General features: G+C 43.2%; 1 protein-coding gene across 1 annotated transcript in view; it reads right to left on the minus strand.

Annotated features, from left to right (window-relative positions):
* The window catches only part of ACOXL (acyl-CoA oxidase like), a 338,167-nt gene that overhangs the window by 151,089 nt on the left and 167,893 nt on the right, over positions 1-19,185 (minus strand). Inside the window, 1 exon segment of the mRNA XM_053890962.1 lies at positions 17,576-17,729. Coding sequence (XP_053746937.1) covers positions 17,576-17,729 — 154 coding nt within the window.

Consider the following 19,185-nt stretch of genomic DNA (forward strand, 5'->3'; position numbering starts at 1 on the left):
GAAGTGTCCTTTGGACTAAGCCATGGGGAATCAATGGCAGCTGGACTAAAACTGTTTGGGAGCATGGAGGAGGGGAAGTTAGATTTGTCTCTGGCAATATGGCAGGCTAGATATTCTTTTTTTTTTTAATTCTCCAGTAGAAATCACAAAATCAGAGCCTGGCACAGGGCTCAATCCCACGGCCCTGGGATCATGGCCTGAGCCAAAATCAGGAGTCAGACACGCAACTGAGCCACCCAGGTGCCCTACTCATAAAATATTTTTAAAAAATCATTTTGAATGCATGGTTAAGCTAGTAAAGAGAAACCTTCACAGGCTGGACACAATGAGAGACCACGGACTCCAAGAGGGTACCATGTGTTGAGGCCAGATAAGAGGTTATGTAAAGACCCCTACATATACATAGTCTCCTGGAAAACAACACCTACCGTGGGTGAAATAAGAAAACACCACCCCTCACCCAAGAACATAATGAGGAACTTGGCTAGTCTTAGCTCTGGCTGTGGGGGGCGGGGGGAGGGGGGCAGGTGCAGAAAACATCTTTCCTTAGAGTTTTCAACCATGGCTCTGTGGCCAGAATCCATACTTCCTATGAGGCCCCTCAAAGTCCCAAACAAAGGAGCCAGTTTAAAGTGGGTTGTTGAGATCATCGGGCAGCTGGCAGAGGTAAATATAGATCCTCACTGTCCTGAAAAAACTATCCAGATGAAGTTCCAAATATCACGGGATCAATTTAAAAAAAAATCACAAATCACAAGGGGAAATAAAGAATAATCAGAAGAGCTAGACCATAACAGAATCAAACCTGCAGAGGTAGCACACATAGATATTAGCCTAATATACCTAGAAGTGGATAAAATCAAGAACACGGAGATAACAATGACCTAAAATTTCCAAAATGATCAAGTGACACAAATCCACATATTTAGCAAACTCAAATAACCCCAAATAGTTGTATGGAAACCAATTTGACAGTAAATTTCATATATTGAAAAAAAAAAAAAACAATACTTAGGCACATTAAGTCAAACCACAGATCACCAAAAAATAAACTATCTTGAAAGAAGCAGAGATCCCCACCCCCCGCAATAGCTTGCCATGAAATTTGGACAGATATCTGATTCCTCAGTGACAAGGGAATCCAGAATAATTGTAAAAACTTGAAAATACTGAGAGAAAATAGCTGCCAACTGTGAAATCTATACCTAATAGTACTTAATCTTTTAAGGTTGAGCATAAAAGGAAGACATTCAGACAAATAAAACTGAAGTTCACTACCCCAGACCCACACTAAATGGTATTCTGAACGCAGGGGTAAGGGCAATGGCTCAAGAGATGCCAGAAGGAATTGTAAGCAAAGACACTGGTAGAAGGCAAAAGTTCTAAAGAAACCGTGGTTCCATAGAATAATAAATACAAAGGCTAGTTGGTGGAATTAAAAAACATAGCGCTGAAGTAATGGACACAATAGCACAGAGGTGGGGAACTGGTATTTAGGGAAAGCAATCTAAGCCCTGTGTTGTTGGAAGAAAGATGATAATTAACTTTCAACTTCACATGCTAAATGTGCATAATAAAATTGCCAGATTGGGGGCATCTGGGTGGCTCAGCCAGTTGAGCGTCAAACTCTTGATTTTGACTCATGTCATGATCTCGCGGTTCATGAGATCGAGTCCCATGTCAGACTGCACTGACAGCAGGGAGCCTGCTTGGGATTCTCTCTCTCCCTCTCTCTCTGCACCTCCCCTGCTCTCTCTCTCTCAAAATAAAGAAATAAACATTAAAAAATTTTTGATTGCTAGGTTGACCACAAAATGAACATAATTAGAATGAAAACCAGACGAGGGAAGAGTGGAAAAGGGGCAGAAATAATAAATCTGAAAGAAAGTAAGAAGTCCAAACAAGCAGAGATAAGACACAAAAATAGCAAAGAGTAAGATGGAAGAAATGAATTCAAATATATCAGTGATGACAATAAATACTGAGACTAAAAAGATAAAAATGAGGTTGTCAGAGTAAATTAAATTTAAAAACCAGATATATGTTATTTATAAGAAACAATACAACACAATAACAGAAAAGTTTAAAGTGAAAGGATATAACAGATAAACACCAACCAAATAGAAGGCTCTGTCCTTGTATTACTATTGGGCAAAATACATTTTAAGGCCTTGCTAGAGCTAAAGAGAGTCACTGCAGCAGGACCAAACATTCAATTCAGGCAGAAGCTAGAACAATTCCAAAATTGTAAACATCAAATAACACAACTTGAAACTCATGAGACCAAAACTGGCAGAATTTTAAAGAGACACTGACAAATCTACCATGAAAGTGGGAGATTTTAGCCCACTCAGTATTTGATAGGTCAGACACACCAAAACCTCAGTAAGAATAGGGAATATTTGAATAATGCCATTAATAACCTTAATCTATTGGTCACATTTAAAACTCTGCATCCAATTACTGAATGCACATTCTTTTGAAGCACACATGGAAACTGTCCATGTTTCTAGGCCACAAAGTAGACCATAACAAATTTCAAAAAAATCTGTATCTCATTGGCCATTTCCTCTGACTACAATGGAATTAAGTGGAAAAATCAATATAATAATAATTATTACTATAACAACAAGATAATGAGAACAGTTACTAAAACGAAGGCAGTATTGCACAGTGGTTGTACCCTATAGCCCAACTGGATGGGTTTAGATCTGCCAATTCAGGAGCTGTGTAATTCTGGGCAAATTGCTTAAACTCTCAGTGCCTCATTCTTCACATACGCAACACTGGGATTGTAAGAGTCCTACTTTGTGGGGTTGTTGTGAGGATTATATAAAGGTTAGTTATTATTTTTTTAAAAAAACATTAGATATTAGGAAATCTGAAAACATTCCTGGGTCAAATAAGTCATGATGGAAATTAAAATTTACTTAGAATTGATAAACAGAACTTTTTATTTATCAAATTATGGTTGATCCAGCCAAAGCAGTATTTAAAAAGAAATGTTACAACTTTAAATGTTTATAATAGAAAAGGAGAAACAACAAAAATTAATGAGTAATATCCAAGCAAAGGTACTAGAATAACAGCAGGAAAATAAACACACGAAAAGTAGGAGAAAATAAATAATAAAGATAAAAACCAATTAAATAGAAAAACCAGATACAATCTGGACAGGATCAAGTGAACCAAAAGTTTATTGTTTGAAAAAAATACAAAAATAGAGCACAAGATAAGGGGATGGGAAAAATAAACAATATTAGGAATGGCAAAGGGAGCATAACTATAGATACAGTGAGGACTGAAAAGATAAAAGGACATTATGAATTTATGCCAATAAATTTTAAAACTAAGAATAATTGGAAAAATTACTGGAAAGATATAAATGATGAAAACAGACTCAAGAGGAATAGAAAACCTGAGTAGCTATACCACTAAAGAAAGAGAATCAATCATCTTTAAATGTTCCCAGAAATAAACTATTAACCCTATACAGCTTTACAGGTATTTGTACCAAATATTCAAGGAGCAGATGATTTAATTTTATGTAAACTCTTTGAGCAAATAGAAAAAAAGAAACACTCCTTCCCCAAGTCATTTAATGAAAATGGTATAACTTTGATATCCAAATTGGACAAAGGCAGTGCTAGAAAGGAATGATACTCTTATTATTGCAGATGGAAAAATCCTCAATAAATCTTAGCAGACAGAATCTACAATGTATTACATACAAACACACACACACACACACACGTACACTCACACACACTCATACACACCCCATGACTGTGTTTATATCCCCAAACTCAAGATTTGCTAAACAGTAGAAAATCTACTAATATAGGGGTGCCTGGGTGGCTCAGTCGGTTGAGCGTCCAACTTTGGCTCAGGTCATGATCTCGCAGTCTGTGAGTTCGAGCCCTGCATTGGGCTCTGTGCTGACAGCTCAGAGCTTGGAGCCTGCTTCAGATTCTGTGTCTCCCTCTCTCTACCCCTCCCCCGCTCATGCTATGTCTCTCTCTCTTTCTCTGTCAAAAATGAATAAACATTAAAAAAAATTTTTTAAGAAAATCTAATATAAGTTCACTACATTAACAGACTAAAAGGAGGAAAAGGTACAATTATCTCAATAAAATAAATGCACATAATTCCCTAAGAGTCAAATCTATTCATAATTTTAAAACCAGTAGAAAAATAAACATAAGCACACAAAAGCCTCCTCACAACTAAAGATAAACCAGACCTTCCTTGACATAAAGAATATTTGCAACTATAAACAACTATATGCCAACAAACTGGACATATAGAAGAAATGGAAAAATTCTTAGAAACATAGAAGTTACCAAGACTGAATCAGGAAGAAATAGAAAATCTGAATAGATCAGTTACTAGCAAGGAGACTAAATCAGTAATCAAAAATCTCCCAATAAAGAAAAACCTTGGAACAGATGGTTTCACTGATCAATTTTACAAAACATTTGGAGAAGAATTAACACCAATCCTTTTTAAATTCTTCCAAACATATCAAAGAGGAGGGAACCCTCCCAAACTCATTTTATGAGGCCTGTATTATCCTGATACCAAAACTAGAAAAAGCACACTACTAGCAAAGAAGACTGTAGACTAGTATCTTGATGAATATGGTATAAAAATTCTCAATAAGATAGAAGCAAACTGAATTCAGCAGCACATGAGAAGAATCACTCACCATGATCAAGTGGGATTTATCCCTGGGATGCAAGGATGGTTCAACATATGCAAATCCATCAGAGTAATACATCACATTAATAGAATAAAGAAAAGAATCATATGACTATCTCATAGATGCAGAAAAATCGCTTGACAAAAGCCAACATTCATTCATGATAAACTCTTTTTTTAGATGTTTATTTATTTTGAGATAGAGCACAAGCAGGGTAGGGGCAGAGACAGAGGGTGAGAGAGAATCCTAAGCAGGCTCCACACTCAGCACAGAGCTTGATGTGGAGCTCAACATGGGGCTCAACGCAGGGCTTGATCTCATGAGTGTAAGATCACAACCTGAGCCAAAACCAAGAGTCGGACACTTAACCGATTGAGCCACCCAGGTCCCCCCATGATAAAACTCTTAACAAATTAGGCATAGAAGGAACATATCTTAACATAGCAAAGGCCATATATGACAAGCCCACAGCTAACATCATACTCAACATATGATGAAAGGATGAAAGCATTTTTTCTAATACCAGGAGCAAGACAAAGGTGCCTACTCTCATCACTCCTACTCAACATAGTACTGGAAGTCCTAGATAGAGCAATCAGGCAAGAAAAAGAAATAAAAAGTATCAAAATTGAAAAGAAAGAAGTAAAATACTAATAACCAAATTTCTAAAAAAGCAATAAAAAATCAGTCACATTTACAACAGCATCAAAAACAATAAAATACTTAGGAATAAATTTAACTAAGGGGGTAAAAGGTCTCTATGCTGCAAATTATAAGACATTAATGCAAGAAATCAAAGAAGACATATATAAATAAAATAATATCCCATGTTCATGGATTGGAAGAATTAATATTGTTAAAATGTCAATACTACCAAAAGCCATCTATAGATTCAGTGCAATCCCTACTAAGCTTCCAATGGTATTTTTTACAAAAGTAGAAAAAAACACTCTTTTTATATAGAACAACAAAAGACCCCAAATAACCAAAGAAACCCCAAGGAAGAAGGACAAATCATGAGGTATCACACTTCTTGATTTCAAGCTATCCTATAATATTACATTCATCAAAATAGTATGGTTCTGACATAAAAACATACAAATAGATCAATGGAACAGAACTGAGAGCCCAGAAATTTAACCCAAACATATACAGTCAACTAATATCTGACAAGGGAGCAAAGAATACTTAATGGAGAAAAGACAGTCTTTCCAATAAATGGTGCTGGGATAACTGGATATTCACATGTAAATCATGAAACTGACCCACCATTCTGTAAGAAATTAACTGAAAATAGATTAAAGACTTAAATGTAAGACCAGAGACCATGATACTTCTAGAAGAAAATATAGGAACAAAGCTCCTCGACATGGGTTTTGGTAATGTATTTTTGGATATGATACCAAAGCACAAGCAACAAAATAAAAAAATAAATAAGTGAGACTACATCAAACTAAAAAGATTCTGTACCATGAAAAAAACATTAACAAATGAAAAGACAACGTATGGAATGGGAAAAAATATTTGCAAACCATGTATCTGATAAGGGGCTAATATCTGACATATAAAACATAAAGAACTCATGTATAACTCAACAGCAAAAAAACCCAACCCAAAACAATAGATAACCCAATTAAAAATGGGCAAAAGACTCGAATAGACATTTCACCAATGAAGATATAAAAAGACCAACAAGTACATGAAAAGATGCTCAACATCCCTAGTCATTAGAGAAATGTGAGTTGAAATTACAATGAAACATCACCTCATGCCAGTAAAAATGGCCGTCATCACAAAGAAACAATAAATGCTGGTGTGAATGGAGAGAGAAAAGGGGGCCCTGTGCCCTGATGGTCGGATTGTCTGTGGAAAACAGTATGGAAGACCCTCAAAAAATTAAAAATAAAACTACCAATTCCACTTCTGGGAATATATTCAAAGGTAATGAAAACACTAACTCAAGATATCTGCATCCTCAGGTGTGTAGCAGCATTGTTTACTGCTGCTTTACATTTACATTATAGTTAAGGTAAGAAAACAAGATGAGCATCAGTGGATGGATGAATGGATAAAGAAGCTGTGGTACACACACACCACAGACACACACACACACACACACACACACACACACAGAGGAATATTATTCAGCCATTAAAAAAAACAAGGAAACCCTACCATTTGCAGCAACATGAATGGACCCTGAAGGCGTTATGCTAAGTGAAATAAGTCAGACAAAGACTAATACTGTGTGATCTCATTGATACGTGGAATATTAAAAAAAAAAAAAAAACTCTCACAGAAAAAGAGGCAAAACTTGTGGTTAGCAGAGGCAGGGAGGAAGGAGGAATTCCTGGAGAAAGGTTGTCAAAGGTTCAAACTTCCAGTTATAAAGTAAATTAGTACTAGGGATGTGATATAAAACATGATGACTATAGCTAACACTGTTATTTGATATATAGGAAAGAACGTAATTAAGAGTGTAAAATCTTGAGTTCTCATCACAAGGAGAAATTTCTTTCCCTGTATTATTTTCTTCTTTCTTTACTTTTTATTTCATCTATATGAGAAGATTAATGTTAGCTGAACCTACTATGGTAATCATTTCATAATGTACACAAATCGAACTATCATGCTGGATGCCTTAAACTTATACAGTGATATATGTCAATTATTTCTCAATGAAACTGGGGGAAAAAGAATATTTGTAACATACCCACACCAAATAACATCCTTAATGGGGAAATAGTAAACACATGCCTTTTAAAGTCAAGAATAAAATTCATGTGCCTGTTATCAATCACTTGTTTTAACCATTGCACAGGAGGTCCTTGCCACTTTAATAATATGACAAAAAAATAAATGTAAATAATTGTAAAGGAAGAAACAAGCTCTCGTTTTCCACTGATGATATGATTATGTACGTAGGAAATGCAAAAAAAAAAAAAACTACAAACAGATTATTACTATTACAATTATTGTGACAGTACAACAAGGTTGCTGGATATAAGATCAACATACAAAGTTGAGCTCCATATCTATACACCAGCCTGAAAGGATTAGTGAGAAAGTCTCTTAAAAGCTATCATATATACTTTAATAGATTTCTGCTCAGCTACTCTCTGAGAGCTGTCTCACCACCCATACAATCAAAGCATCAGTAGGCATGTTCATAATATGTGGCCCCATTCTCTAACCAAAAGCAACTGGGTTGGGAAGTACTGCAAGTCATCTTAGATTTGAGTCAAATTGAGCCAGGAATTCAGTGCTAGATCTTTGAGACACCGTCTTGGAGTACAGCTGGAATGGAGATGCTATAAACTTCATGGACAAAGATCAGTCACAAATGCAGAGGAACAAGGAGAATGAGCAGACACTCAGCAAAGGCTGAGAATATGGGCATGAGAGAATGAGACACCAAGAGCAGAGCTGCCTCCACTCCAGACCCCCTTCCCAGTCCCTGGTCCTTGGGAGACCTGGATTCCAGAACACATCTCTGTCTCACACTCTTGTTCTCACTCTCTCTCTTTCTCTCTCTCTATCTGTATTCTCCTTTCCTGATTGAGCAAGTCTGTAATGAGTCTCCCTAACTTGCCTCCAAAAGAATTTTAACTAAGATGATTACAAATTCAGAAGTCAACTTGTGAAACTTCATTCCCCAGCCCTTTATTTTCTTGATGTGATGAGTGAATCCTTGTGGCGAGTTATGAACCATCTCAAAGGAGGCTAAAATAAGAATACAGTAGATTCAAAATTTGGCAAATTGGCCTAGGATGGATGCCAGCTTTATCCATTATCCTCTCATATGTCTGAATGCTATCCATTTCATACAAAATTTATAATCGCCTTCTTTATGCCCTTAAGAAGTTTGGGCTGAGCTCTTCAAAGGAATGTTGCCAATAAAACGGATTGTCTTTGGGTCATTTTAGTAATCTCTCTTTTCTTTATCAATGATGAGGGTCAGTTTTACTGCCTGCTACTCTCCCACTCTAATTTACCTGACAAGATAAGACCTACTAACATAAGACACGCACAGATATGACATGTGGATTTTCTCATATGGAGATTATTTTCTCCAATGACCACAGGTTGACAGCAAAACACAGAGGTTTTTATTTTTTATTTTTATTTATTTTTTTTTAATTTTTTTTAACATTTATTCATTTTTGAGACAGAGAGAGACAGAGCATGAACGAGGGAAGGTCAGAGAGAGAGGGAGACACAGAATCCGAAACAGGCTCCAGGCTCTGAGCTGTCAGCACAGAGCCCGACACGGGGCTCGAACTCACAGACCGCGAGATCATGACCTGAGTCGAAGTCGGACATCCAACCGACTGAGCCACCCAGGCGCCCCAACACAGAGGTTTTTAAAATAGTGGGTTATGTTAAATGAAGGTTAAGCATAGAACATTGATTAAAATGGCACCCAGGCACCAGAAACAAAGTTATTATCCTCCCAAGGTCCTGAATTAGGAGTGAGAGCCTTGGATTTGGGAGACCTGAATCAGAACGCGCCTCCATCTTCTACTAGATCTGCAGAAATAGCATCTCACCTCTGGTCTTAGTTCTTCAATCCATGGGAGAACCATAAGGATAATAATTCTTGCTCATAGGACTGTTGGAGGATTAAAGGTGGCAACATGTATACAGGCTCTGGCACCTCACCTAGCAGGGACTCAGAGGATGTTAGGGAGTCAAAAACAGAAAACTTTTCTGAAAAACAACCACAACAAAAAAGAGCTGAGTCCTCTAATCTTGGAGCAAGGGTCTTTCAAAGTTGAGAAACAATTTATCATCATAAAGCATTTTTATTGTGCTGTCTTTCTAAATCCTTACAATCAAACAGGTTGTTGTCTGCATAATGACCAGAAAGTGAGAGCAGCAATGAGGAGAAACCTAGGATTTTAATCCAGAGGCCCAAAATGTTGAGATTCTTCTTCAAGGCCCTAACTCTGTCCAGAGAAAGGATTCTCTGATCAATGAAATGTAAAGGGACTAAGTCGATCAGAGACCTACCGGTGTTCTAGAAAATTGGGTTGGGGCTGAGCAAAGAGTCTGACTGAAGAAGCCGTCGTAGTAGCACAGAGAGGGCCCTTCTACTGCGATCAGCATTTGGATCCTAGCCAGTCCCTCCTCAGGAGGTCTGCCAGATCCTTGCACCATTTCTGAGTGAGGGCCATGCATGAACCCCTTTCACTCTGTTACCCAGGCACTTGGCACTAGGGTGAAGCCCAACTCACCCCTACCCTGCCCACACATGCAATCCTAGCCAGCTGGACCCATGACGTCCATGCCTAGAATCCTCCACAAGGACGGCTAGTGCCACGTGGCCCAGGCACCAGCCAGGACTTTTCTTGGCTCTGTTTCTTCTTAAGATATTGGACGGGGAGTAAAATGGTCTCTGCCATATTAGATCCAAGTCAGGCTGACCTACTTATCTGTTTTGAGCAATCCACGTCCAGGGGATTACTATGAAAAACTGAGCAGTTAAAGAACACCATCTATTTTGTTCCAGGGAATAGTAAATCTGCCGCATCGAGGACAGAGAGGGGACCCTCAAACAGCTATGTTCCTTGCACCAGCCTGCCTGCCTGCACAGAGCCCACTCTGCCTGAAGGACTTCATATTCCACAAGAGTTCCAATTCCTCCTTGGGCCTAAAGTGGGCCTACTCCACTCTTGTGTTTTTGAGTCTGGTTTTTCTAGTTCTTCTGGCTCTTCTTTGGTCAGCAGCGCTCTTAGCTGCTTGCATTCAGATACCCTCTCTCCTTACTACTCTGCAGCACCCCCAGGAAATCAGGAACCATGTGTGAGAATCAACAAGCATGACCAGGCTCCAGAGAAGCTGGCCAGGCTCCTTCGGGAACGAGTAAGGGCTTGAGCTTCAGCACATGGACTTCATGTCCTCTCTTTGGGATTCCCAGAGTTCTGTTTTGCTTATTTCAGGCCTTGGCTCTGTTCCAAGAAATGGTCAATGCCAGATAAATGAGGTGGTGTTGAATCTCCCTGAGGAATTAGTCTTGGGATTAAGTCTACTAAATAACCGAGGGGCTCCACATCACATCACTTTTTTTTTTAATTTACAAACACTTGTAATTGTTTTAGTGTTCTCTTATGCAATCTTTAAAATATAACGATTCAGTCATTGCCCAGCTGGATGACATCTCCAAACAGCAAACAGCAGCTCTGTGTCTAACATGAAAGGAATGGTCAATGCATGTCTGCTGATAACCTTAGCATCACGCTGGGTCATAGATCTCTTCTGAGACTTTCCCCTGCTCCAATTTTGTACAGATATTTCTTTATTCTGCTTCAGCCAGTTCTGCTCTTTCATGCGGGATTCTGAAACACACTGAGGAGAAATGGAGCAGCCAGGGGCTGAAATGGGAAGGCTCTCACAAAGGGGCCCTGATGGAGGGGGTGGCATCTTCCACTGTTGATATCAAGGGGACCACACAGACAGCACAGCCCCCGGTCATGGGCATCCAGGTACAGGTAACAATCAAGGGCCAAAGGACATTGTAGCAGGTCCCTGTGAAGAATGTGGCTGTGTAGGGCCAAGGTCAACAGCCAGGGCTCCCGTTAAGTTCTACTCCAGTGGAAGAAACAGCAGGAACTATGCAGTTTCTAGGCCCCACACCTGTTTTTGCAGACCCTGATGATTTGGAGTCAGATCTGCTGAGAATGTGACTTGCTTCTACTCTCCAAGGCTGCACCCTGAGGAGCCCTAACCAGGCAGTTCCCACATGTGTCTAATGGGTCATGGTGGGAGGACGGTGAGAGAGCTGGGATTCACATCCAGGAAAAAAAAGCAGAGGAGATTCTAGTATTTCCTGAGTGCCTATCAGGTGCTAGGCTTCAAGAGGTGAGGAAACTGAGGCTCCAAGTGGTAAGATCCAAGGTCACAGAGCCCTGACCAAAAGGTCCCACCCCTTCTGTGATGAGTGCTCCCCTCACCACCTCTCATACTGCCCCTCTTCATGATGCAGCCTCCTAAAAAGGTTCTGCAATCCAGGGTTCTGCTTTGCTATTCCTCTCTCAGACAACGGTAGGAAATTCAATCTGAGTTTGCTTGGATATGGAGAAAAGAGACAATGCGTAAGGATAGTCGAATAGCAACAATCCTAAGAACTTGGTTGACCCTCTCAATCCTTAAAGAAAGAAGGTGGAAGCAAAGAGAAGCAGCTGAGGCCTGAGTCACGTGACTAACCAGAGCCCACAGAATTTGATTCTCGGTGTTCCCACATGGGCAGGTGAAGGGTTTTCATCATGTCCAAATGAGGCCAGTTGGGTTCTCCACTTACATATGGAGATTAAAAGCCAAAATGCAGAACACGTGTGAGCACAAAGCCCTGGCCATTGGGAATGGTGCCCGGCTGCACGCCAGGAGTGGGCTTTGCTTTCCCAGCTCCTGTTCCAGCCCCTCCCTGACTTACCAAAGAGGTTTGGGGTGAGTAATCTAACCACATCCCGCCTCACCTCCCCCAGCCCTGTAACAGGGGGCAAGAGCAGAGAGTCACCTCAGAGGGTCTGATAGGAAGAGGGTCTGGTCCTGCCAACCAACCTCCCCCATGATGGGAGGATCTGGTTTAATGCTAACTTCCGGGCAGTTCAGCAAGAGTCGTCTATAGGCTCAGGAAGGGGAGAGACCTGTCCAAGGTCACATAGCTGCGAAGTGGCATGCTAGATTTAAACTGCGCTCATCCCATTAACGTGAGCCCAGCTATCTTCTGGAGCATGGGGCACATCTGGTTTGCATATGGCACAGTGGTTTCGAGCATGGCCTCTGGAGACAGACTCTCTGGCTTTAAAGGCTAACTCTGCCACATTTTAGCTGCTTAACCGTGGGCCAGTTGTTTCATCCCGATCTGGCCTCAGTTTTCTCCTGTGGAAAGTTAGTCTGATTAATAGTACTCATCTAATTTGAGAGTTAGCTAAGTTACTACATGGAAAGCACTTATAAAGGTGCCTACATATATAGAAGGTGCTTAATGACTGTTAACTAAAACAAATACAAAGTAAAGAGACCCCACAGCCCCTGGATCCTGGGCCCCTGCATGTGCTGTGTCTGACATGGGAAGAGGCTGCCGTTCATCAGCATGAAGCATCAGTTGGAAGGGCAGGGCTGGAGTACCAGAGGCACTGAGCCCCATGGAGCTCAGACCTCATCTTTGGTTAAGTGTGGGCTTTGTAACATTCTGTTAAACTGAAGTAGGACCTGTGTGCAATGGGTGTCTCATTCACTCCGTGGCATTTGTCCACTCCACACAGAGAAGGTGAACTTCACCTCCTTGGCGAGCCTCCCAGGCAGCTCCGTGTGATTTCCCACTCCTGCTCAGGGCATTGCTTCACCACAGCAACATGGGCTCGGGGGTCAGACGAATCAGGCTTCAACTCCCCCGGCAGCCTGTGGGAGCTCGGGCAAGTCCAACTGCTCTGAGCCCCCATTTCCTCATCTGCAAAGTGGGGATAAGCAAAGTAGCCGCCTGCAAAGGTCGTTATTGGGTTTAGGGTTATTATATCCTCTGGAATTGGCCCCTCTGTCATGATGAAATGGCCACGGCAGCGTTCTTGGCTCTGAAATCCATTTTCTCTGATATTAAGTCACTCCAGCTCTCCTTTGAGGAGTGTGTGCATGGCATCTCTTTTTCCACCTTTTTTACTTTTAACCTCTTTGTGTCTTTAAATTCGAAGTGTGTTTCTTGGAGGCATATAGTTTGGTCTTGCTTTTTCTATCCAATCTGGCAAGCTCTGCCTTTCAATTGGGGTATTTGCATTGAAAGCGTTTTCGAACACGGTTTGGCTTACATCTACCATACGGCTGTTTGTTTTCTACTTGAACAATCTCTTCATTCTCTGCTACTTCTTTTCCTGCCTTCTTTTGGATTGATTTAGGATTGCTGAATTCCATTTTAACTCCTTTGTTGGCCGATTAGCTATAACTCTTCATTATTTTAGTGGCGGCTTTAGGGTTTATAGTATAAATCTTCAACTTCCCACGGTCAGTCTCCTTCCAGGTGATGTGATACCACATTAGGTATAGCATAAAAACCTCACCATAGTATTACTGCCTTTTCTCCCTTCCGGCCTTTATGTGATTATTGTCACACATTTTGCTTTTACGTATGTTATAAACCTCACTCTACATGATTATTATGTTTTGTTGAGAGAGTCCATTACCTTTTAAAGAGATGTAAACACTAGGACAAATCTTCTACATTGGCCCAGAAAGTTACCATTTTGGGCACTTTTCATTGCTTTCTGCAGATCTACGTTTCTATCTTGTATCATTTTCCCTCTGTGTGAAGAACGTCCTCTAATATTTCTTATAGTGAAAGTCCCCTGGTGACGAATCCTTTCAACTCTGCCAAGTCTGAATATGTCTTTATTATACCTTTTTTTTTTTGAAATATAATTTCGCTGAGTATAGAACTTTATCTTTTTTTTTTTTTTCCTTTAGTACTTTGTAAAATGGTGGTCCACTATCTTCTTGCTTGTAATTTTTTTTCCGGTGAGAAATCTGCTATCAACCTGTGTCTTTTTTCTTTCATACATAACATTTCTTTTTTTCTTAGGCTGAGCCTTAAGGTATTCCAGACTGGCCTGTGGGAAAAGGCGCTATTCTCAGTCCCATGTGAGGACCCGATACCTCTCCCTCCGTTCCTTCTACATGATTCTTTCCCTCACACACATGCAATAATCCGTGCTCAGCTGAACGGTCAAAGGGGACCACTGCAGACGCCTGAATTCTCTCTCTGACCGACCAGTTCTCTTCTGTCCCCTACCCTATTCTGTGAATTCCAGATGCTTTGGTTGCCCTGGAATCTCAGCATCTTCAAATCGGGGAGTTCGCTGCACTCTGCCTCAGCTGCCCCACCTAAGGGATGGTGTGGAAACTCTCTCAAGGCAGTAAAATTGGGGCAAACGTAGGGCTCATCTGGCGCATTTCCTCGCTGTCAGAGATCACTGTCCCTCACTGCCTGATGTCCAGTGTCTTGAAAACCGTTTAGTTCACATATATCATCCACCTTCTGGCTGTTTCAGTCAGGAGGGTATACTTGCCACATGGAACTTCAACCTGGTCGGAGCGGGAGCCCCCAAATGCTCATTTGACAGAATCGTAGGGTCACGCAATTCCATGCACAGCATACAGTGTCCCCCCTCACATTATCTGGGCCTCAGGATAGGGAACGTGTACCTACTACACTGCTCCACACACAGAGACGGAACTTAGAAATACTTAGCAATGACTCCTAATCAGCAGTTGTTAAGGCAATGGTGTGTTTGCATGAACAGGAATTATGAAAATTCCAATCAGTATTGTTCACTTGATCTAATTGTGGGGAAAAAATGGTATGAAATGTCATTTATGTCAGGCTTTATGCACAAAAAGTGACAGACTACGCTTCCACTCATGCTCTGCATTTCTCTACTTCATTGCTAAAAATGTTCTTTTAGCAACTAAATGTCACTCTTGCAACATTCAACCTATCACCCAAAGAAAGCGACAATTGCTGAGGCTCCTGTAGAAAGAGCCAACCTAAGGCTTTCTCATGGTTTCCTGACACACAGTGATAATATTATTAAAGGAGACCACCAAGTGCTATGGATATTAAATGTGGAAAGAACTTCAGAACCCACAGGTTTGCACACACAGTTTAAGAGCAACCATGCAGGGATGGTGAACTCTCTCCTAGACCAAACGTTGGAGGCCGCTGGGTCTTGAATCTTCCCCTCAGTCCCAAGAAAAGCCAAGCAGACAGGAAGAACTGATCACTTTTGTAAGTGTCAATGCTTGGGAGACATTATAATAGCCTTTTTCTCTTTCCCATTTGCAAATACATAATCTGAAATCCCAAAGAGCCAAATTAGTAACATTCCACTGAAACTAAATTATCAGAGATAATGAATGCACAGGGCAACAGTGCAATCAACGAGTCTGTCTGTTCATCATCCTATTTGCCATCAGTCCATCTGCCCATCAGTCCAGCTGTCCATCATTCTGTCTGTCATCCAGGAGGTTATGAAGGCCCAGGGGCAGAAGGCCACTGGGCATGTCAGCCTATGAAATGCATCAAAGGGAATGAGCCAAGGGAGGAAGACTAGAAGACCACAGGTGGTTTTGAGCACACCCTCGGGTTGAGTCACCTGTCGGAAGCCACAATATCTGCATCTGCTCAATACTCCCGGCAGAGCCCTAACCCTCCCCTGTGTGGGCCACCTCTGCCTGAGGTGGCAGGGGGTCACTTCCGGTCTTACCTCCCACCTGCTAACCTAAATTTTCTTGCTGTACCCCACAATCCCTGTTCAAAGAGACAGCCACCTCCCTGGAGCTACAGGTGGAAACCAGCCATGTGGCAGGAGGCTTCCACCTTGTCGGGTCACTAAGGAATGTCACAATGAGCCACTGCACCTAGCTGCCTCAGAGGACCTCGGCTCCTGGTCCAGCTGTGCCCCAGGGCCAGCTGTTATTTTGTTCTCCATTCTCTTTCTTTCCATGTGGACTCCCACACAACAGCCCCACAGGAGCAAAGCAAGCATGCCCGTCACCAATGTCACCACCACCACCATCGTGGACAGAGTGCACACCTACCTAACTGAGGCCTCCCTGCATCACGGGCACATCTTTACGTGGCTACCTTAAGAGAAATGATTACACTGGCTCTCAGATGAGAGAACGCAGGAGGCTCTCCTTCCCATCCACATGGTTCGTGTGGGACAAACCCTGGGGCTCTGCCTATTGTGAAGGTCCAGCCCTTCCTCACCTCGCTCCTTACCCCTCCAGAGGCCCCAGCTCTGATACACAGAGGCAGGGTGACAGGCTTCTGGAAACTTAGCCTTTCCCTTTTGTTTCCCACCAACGTCCTTAACTTGCTCTTGAGCCCTTCGTTCTCACTGAGGCCAAAACTCTTCCTCTTCCTTCCCCTGCAAGTTCAGAGCTGCCGTCTGTAGGCCAATATTCAGCCAGATTCAGGATTAAACTCGGGCCAAAAACCCAGCAGGGGCTCCCTGTCCCCTCCTTCCTCCAGGAAGTGTTTTTTGGAGGCTCCAGCAGCACCTGCATGCTTCCCGCACGTGGAGGAAGCAACGCAGCCCCTGGGGGGTCGCCAATGCAGGGCTGTCATCTGGGGATAAACCCCAGGCGCCACCGCAGCTGATGCCCGGAGCCCTGCCATGCCACCGTGTCACAGGTCCACAACCCCACACCACACCTGCCATGCCTTCACACACTCCCCGTGGGTCCCCCTTCTCCCCAGCTCTGAACCCCCATAGGGTTGCAGAGACTCCCCATCTCCTATTTGTTTCCACAAACCTCGCGGGCACCTGTGCTCTCAGGGTTGTGGGGGGATTGGGCACAGATTCTAGCTGTTCTCAACGTCCCCCTCAACTCTCCAAAGACTCATACTGACACTTCTCAACACCTCGTGCCCCTCACTGCACAATCCAGGCTGAGGCCCAGGGCTGGGGACACACTAAGCAGTCTCCAAATGCTCGGCACATCCCCGTCTGCCTTCTTCCCGGGGCTGGACAGCCCTGGGGTCATTTCCTGTATCCTCCGCAAGGGGGATTTCAAACACTGGAGCGGTGCTTTCATCAGCCGACCCTCATTGGCCCTTTCCCATACTGTCCACAACGGCCACCGCAAGTTTAACGATATATAGACTGAGGGCCTCCACGGGCCAGGCCATCCGGCCAGCATTTTACAATTACCGTCCGCACCAGTCCTCGCAGCAGGGTAGGGGGCGGACACGCGTGATGCACCCCGGGTCACCCGGGCTCCGGGTTTCCGCCCGGCTCCGAAGCCGGTGCTCCGCTCGCTGGCGCACAGGGCTGGCCTGGCACCCGCGCTGCAGCAGGGGGGACCTGCGGGGCTCACCATGCCTCCTGTGCACTCGGGGCAGTCCTGCAGGCAGCTGACGTTCTCCCACGTACTGTAGGCCTTCAGCCCCGCCACCAGAGCCTGCAAGGGGCGACTGTCCACGAGCTCCTTCCCACGGAAGACGTCCTTGTCCAGGAGGCCCCCGGCATACCTGTGAGAGGAGCGCAGGCCTGTGATGGAAGCAGCAGCCCCGCCCACCACCACGGCACCACGGCGCAGGCGCGTCTGAGGCCGGGCGCAGGTGCCACCTGCTCCTTCCTCAAGACGCTCCCGAAGGCTCCATGTGCCCTTCAGAACTGTCACCCTGCACCCTGCCACCGTGAGGCTGCACCATGCCACCTCTCCTGGGAAATCTCCCTTGCCTTCTGTCCAGGTTCACTTTCCTGCCGGTCCCTCAGAGGCCCCATGGTTCACACTGACGTTTGTCTTCGCACCCCTCGACCCCACGAAAAGCAGGCACTCGGTTTCACGCTCTCCCTGTTTCGGTCTACCATATAGGATCATATTCCAAACTACCTCCCTCTGCCCTTCACACACAAAAGTTTTACATGTCTCTCGTATTTTTAATTTGTCTAATGCTACTGCCACTGAACGTGTGCTAGGTGGAATAAATAATGCCCCTCCCCCAAGATGTCCACGTCCTCGTCCCTGAAACCTGGAGTATGTTACCCCCACGTGGCAGAAGGGATTTTTCACTTGCGATTAAATCGAGGATCTTGCGCTCGCTCGGAAGATCATCCTGGATTATCCAGGGGAGCCCAGTGTAATCACGAGGTTCCTTATAAGTGAGAGGGAGGCCAGAGAAGAAGATGTGACAACAAAGCAGTCAGGGAGACGCAGCGAGAGACTCGACTGGCCATTGCTGGTTTTGAAACGGGGGAAAGGGCCATGAGCCAAGTAATGAGGTGGCTTCCAGAAGCTAGAAAAGGCAAGGAAGCAGATTCTCCCCTAGAGTCTCCGGAAGGAGTGCAGCCTGCTAACGCTTTGATTTTTCATGGAGACCCACTCCAGACTTCTGATCTCCGGAGCTACAACAAATTTGTGTTATTTTAAGCCACCAAGTTTGTGCAATTTGTTTTAGCGCCGATAGGTATACAGAAATGAATAATTTCTTCCTTCAAAGTGGTAAAAGTCACTGTTTCCCTTCACCTCTCAGCCACCTGTGGCCACAACTGCTGCACAGTGCAATGTCTACGGGCCTCCTCCCTCCATCTGCACACCTCCCCCTCAGGTTTTCTTCTTTGTCATATTTCAAAATGCTGTAATGGAGAGTATAGGTTCCCCTCTCTCTCCCTGCTGAACACCTTCCTATTGACCTGTTTTTAAAGTCTCTTAAAATGAGTTATTGTTTGTAACAACTCCTGGGAACAAAATCCTTAGTGAACTCTTTCTCTCTATGCTCAACCAAACTCCAGGACCTAAAGTCAAGTGTGGTAAACACACTGGGGTGGGTACTTTCCTCTAAGCACCTCAAACTCATGGAAAGTACCCTGAAGTATGGCCTTACTGGTCTTCTCAACTGAAGCCCCAGACTCAGGAGATTGATAAGAGTGTTTGCCGTTAGACGTGATGATTCATTGTTTTCTATCAACTGAGTGTCATCTGTT

The sequence above is a fragment of the Panthera pardus genome, unplaced genomic scaffold (assembly GCF_024362965.1).
Source record: "Panthera pardus isolate Hobbes unplaced genomic scaffold, ASM2436296v1 HiC_scaffold_26, whole genome shotgun sequence".
NCBI lineage: Eukaryota > Metazoa > Chordata > Mammalia > Carnivora > Felidae > Panthera > Panthera pardus.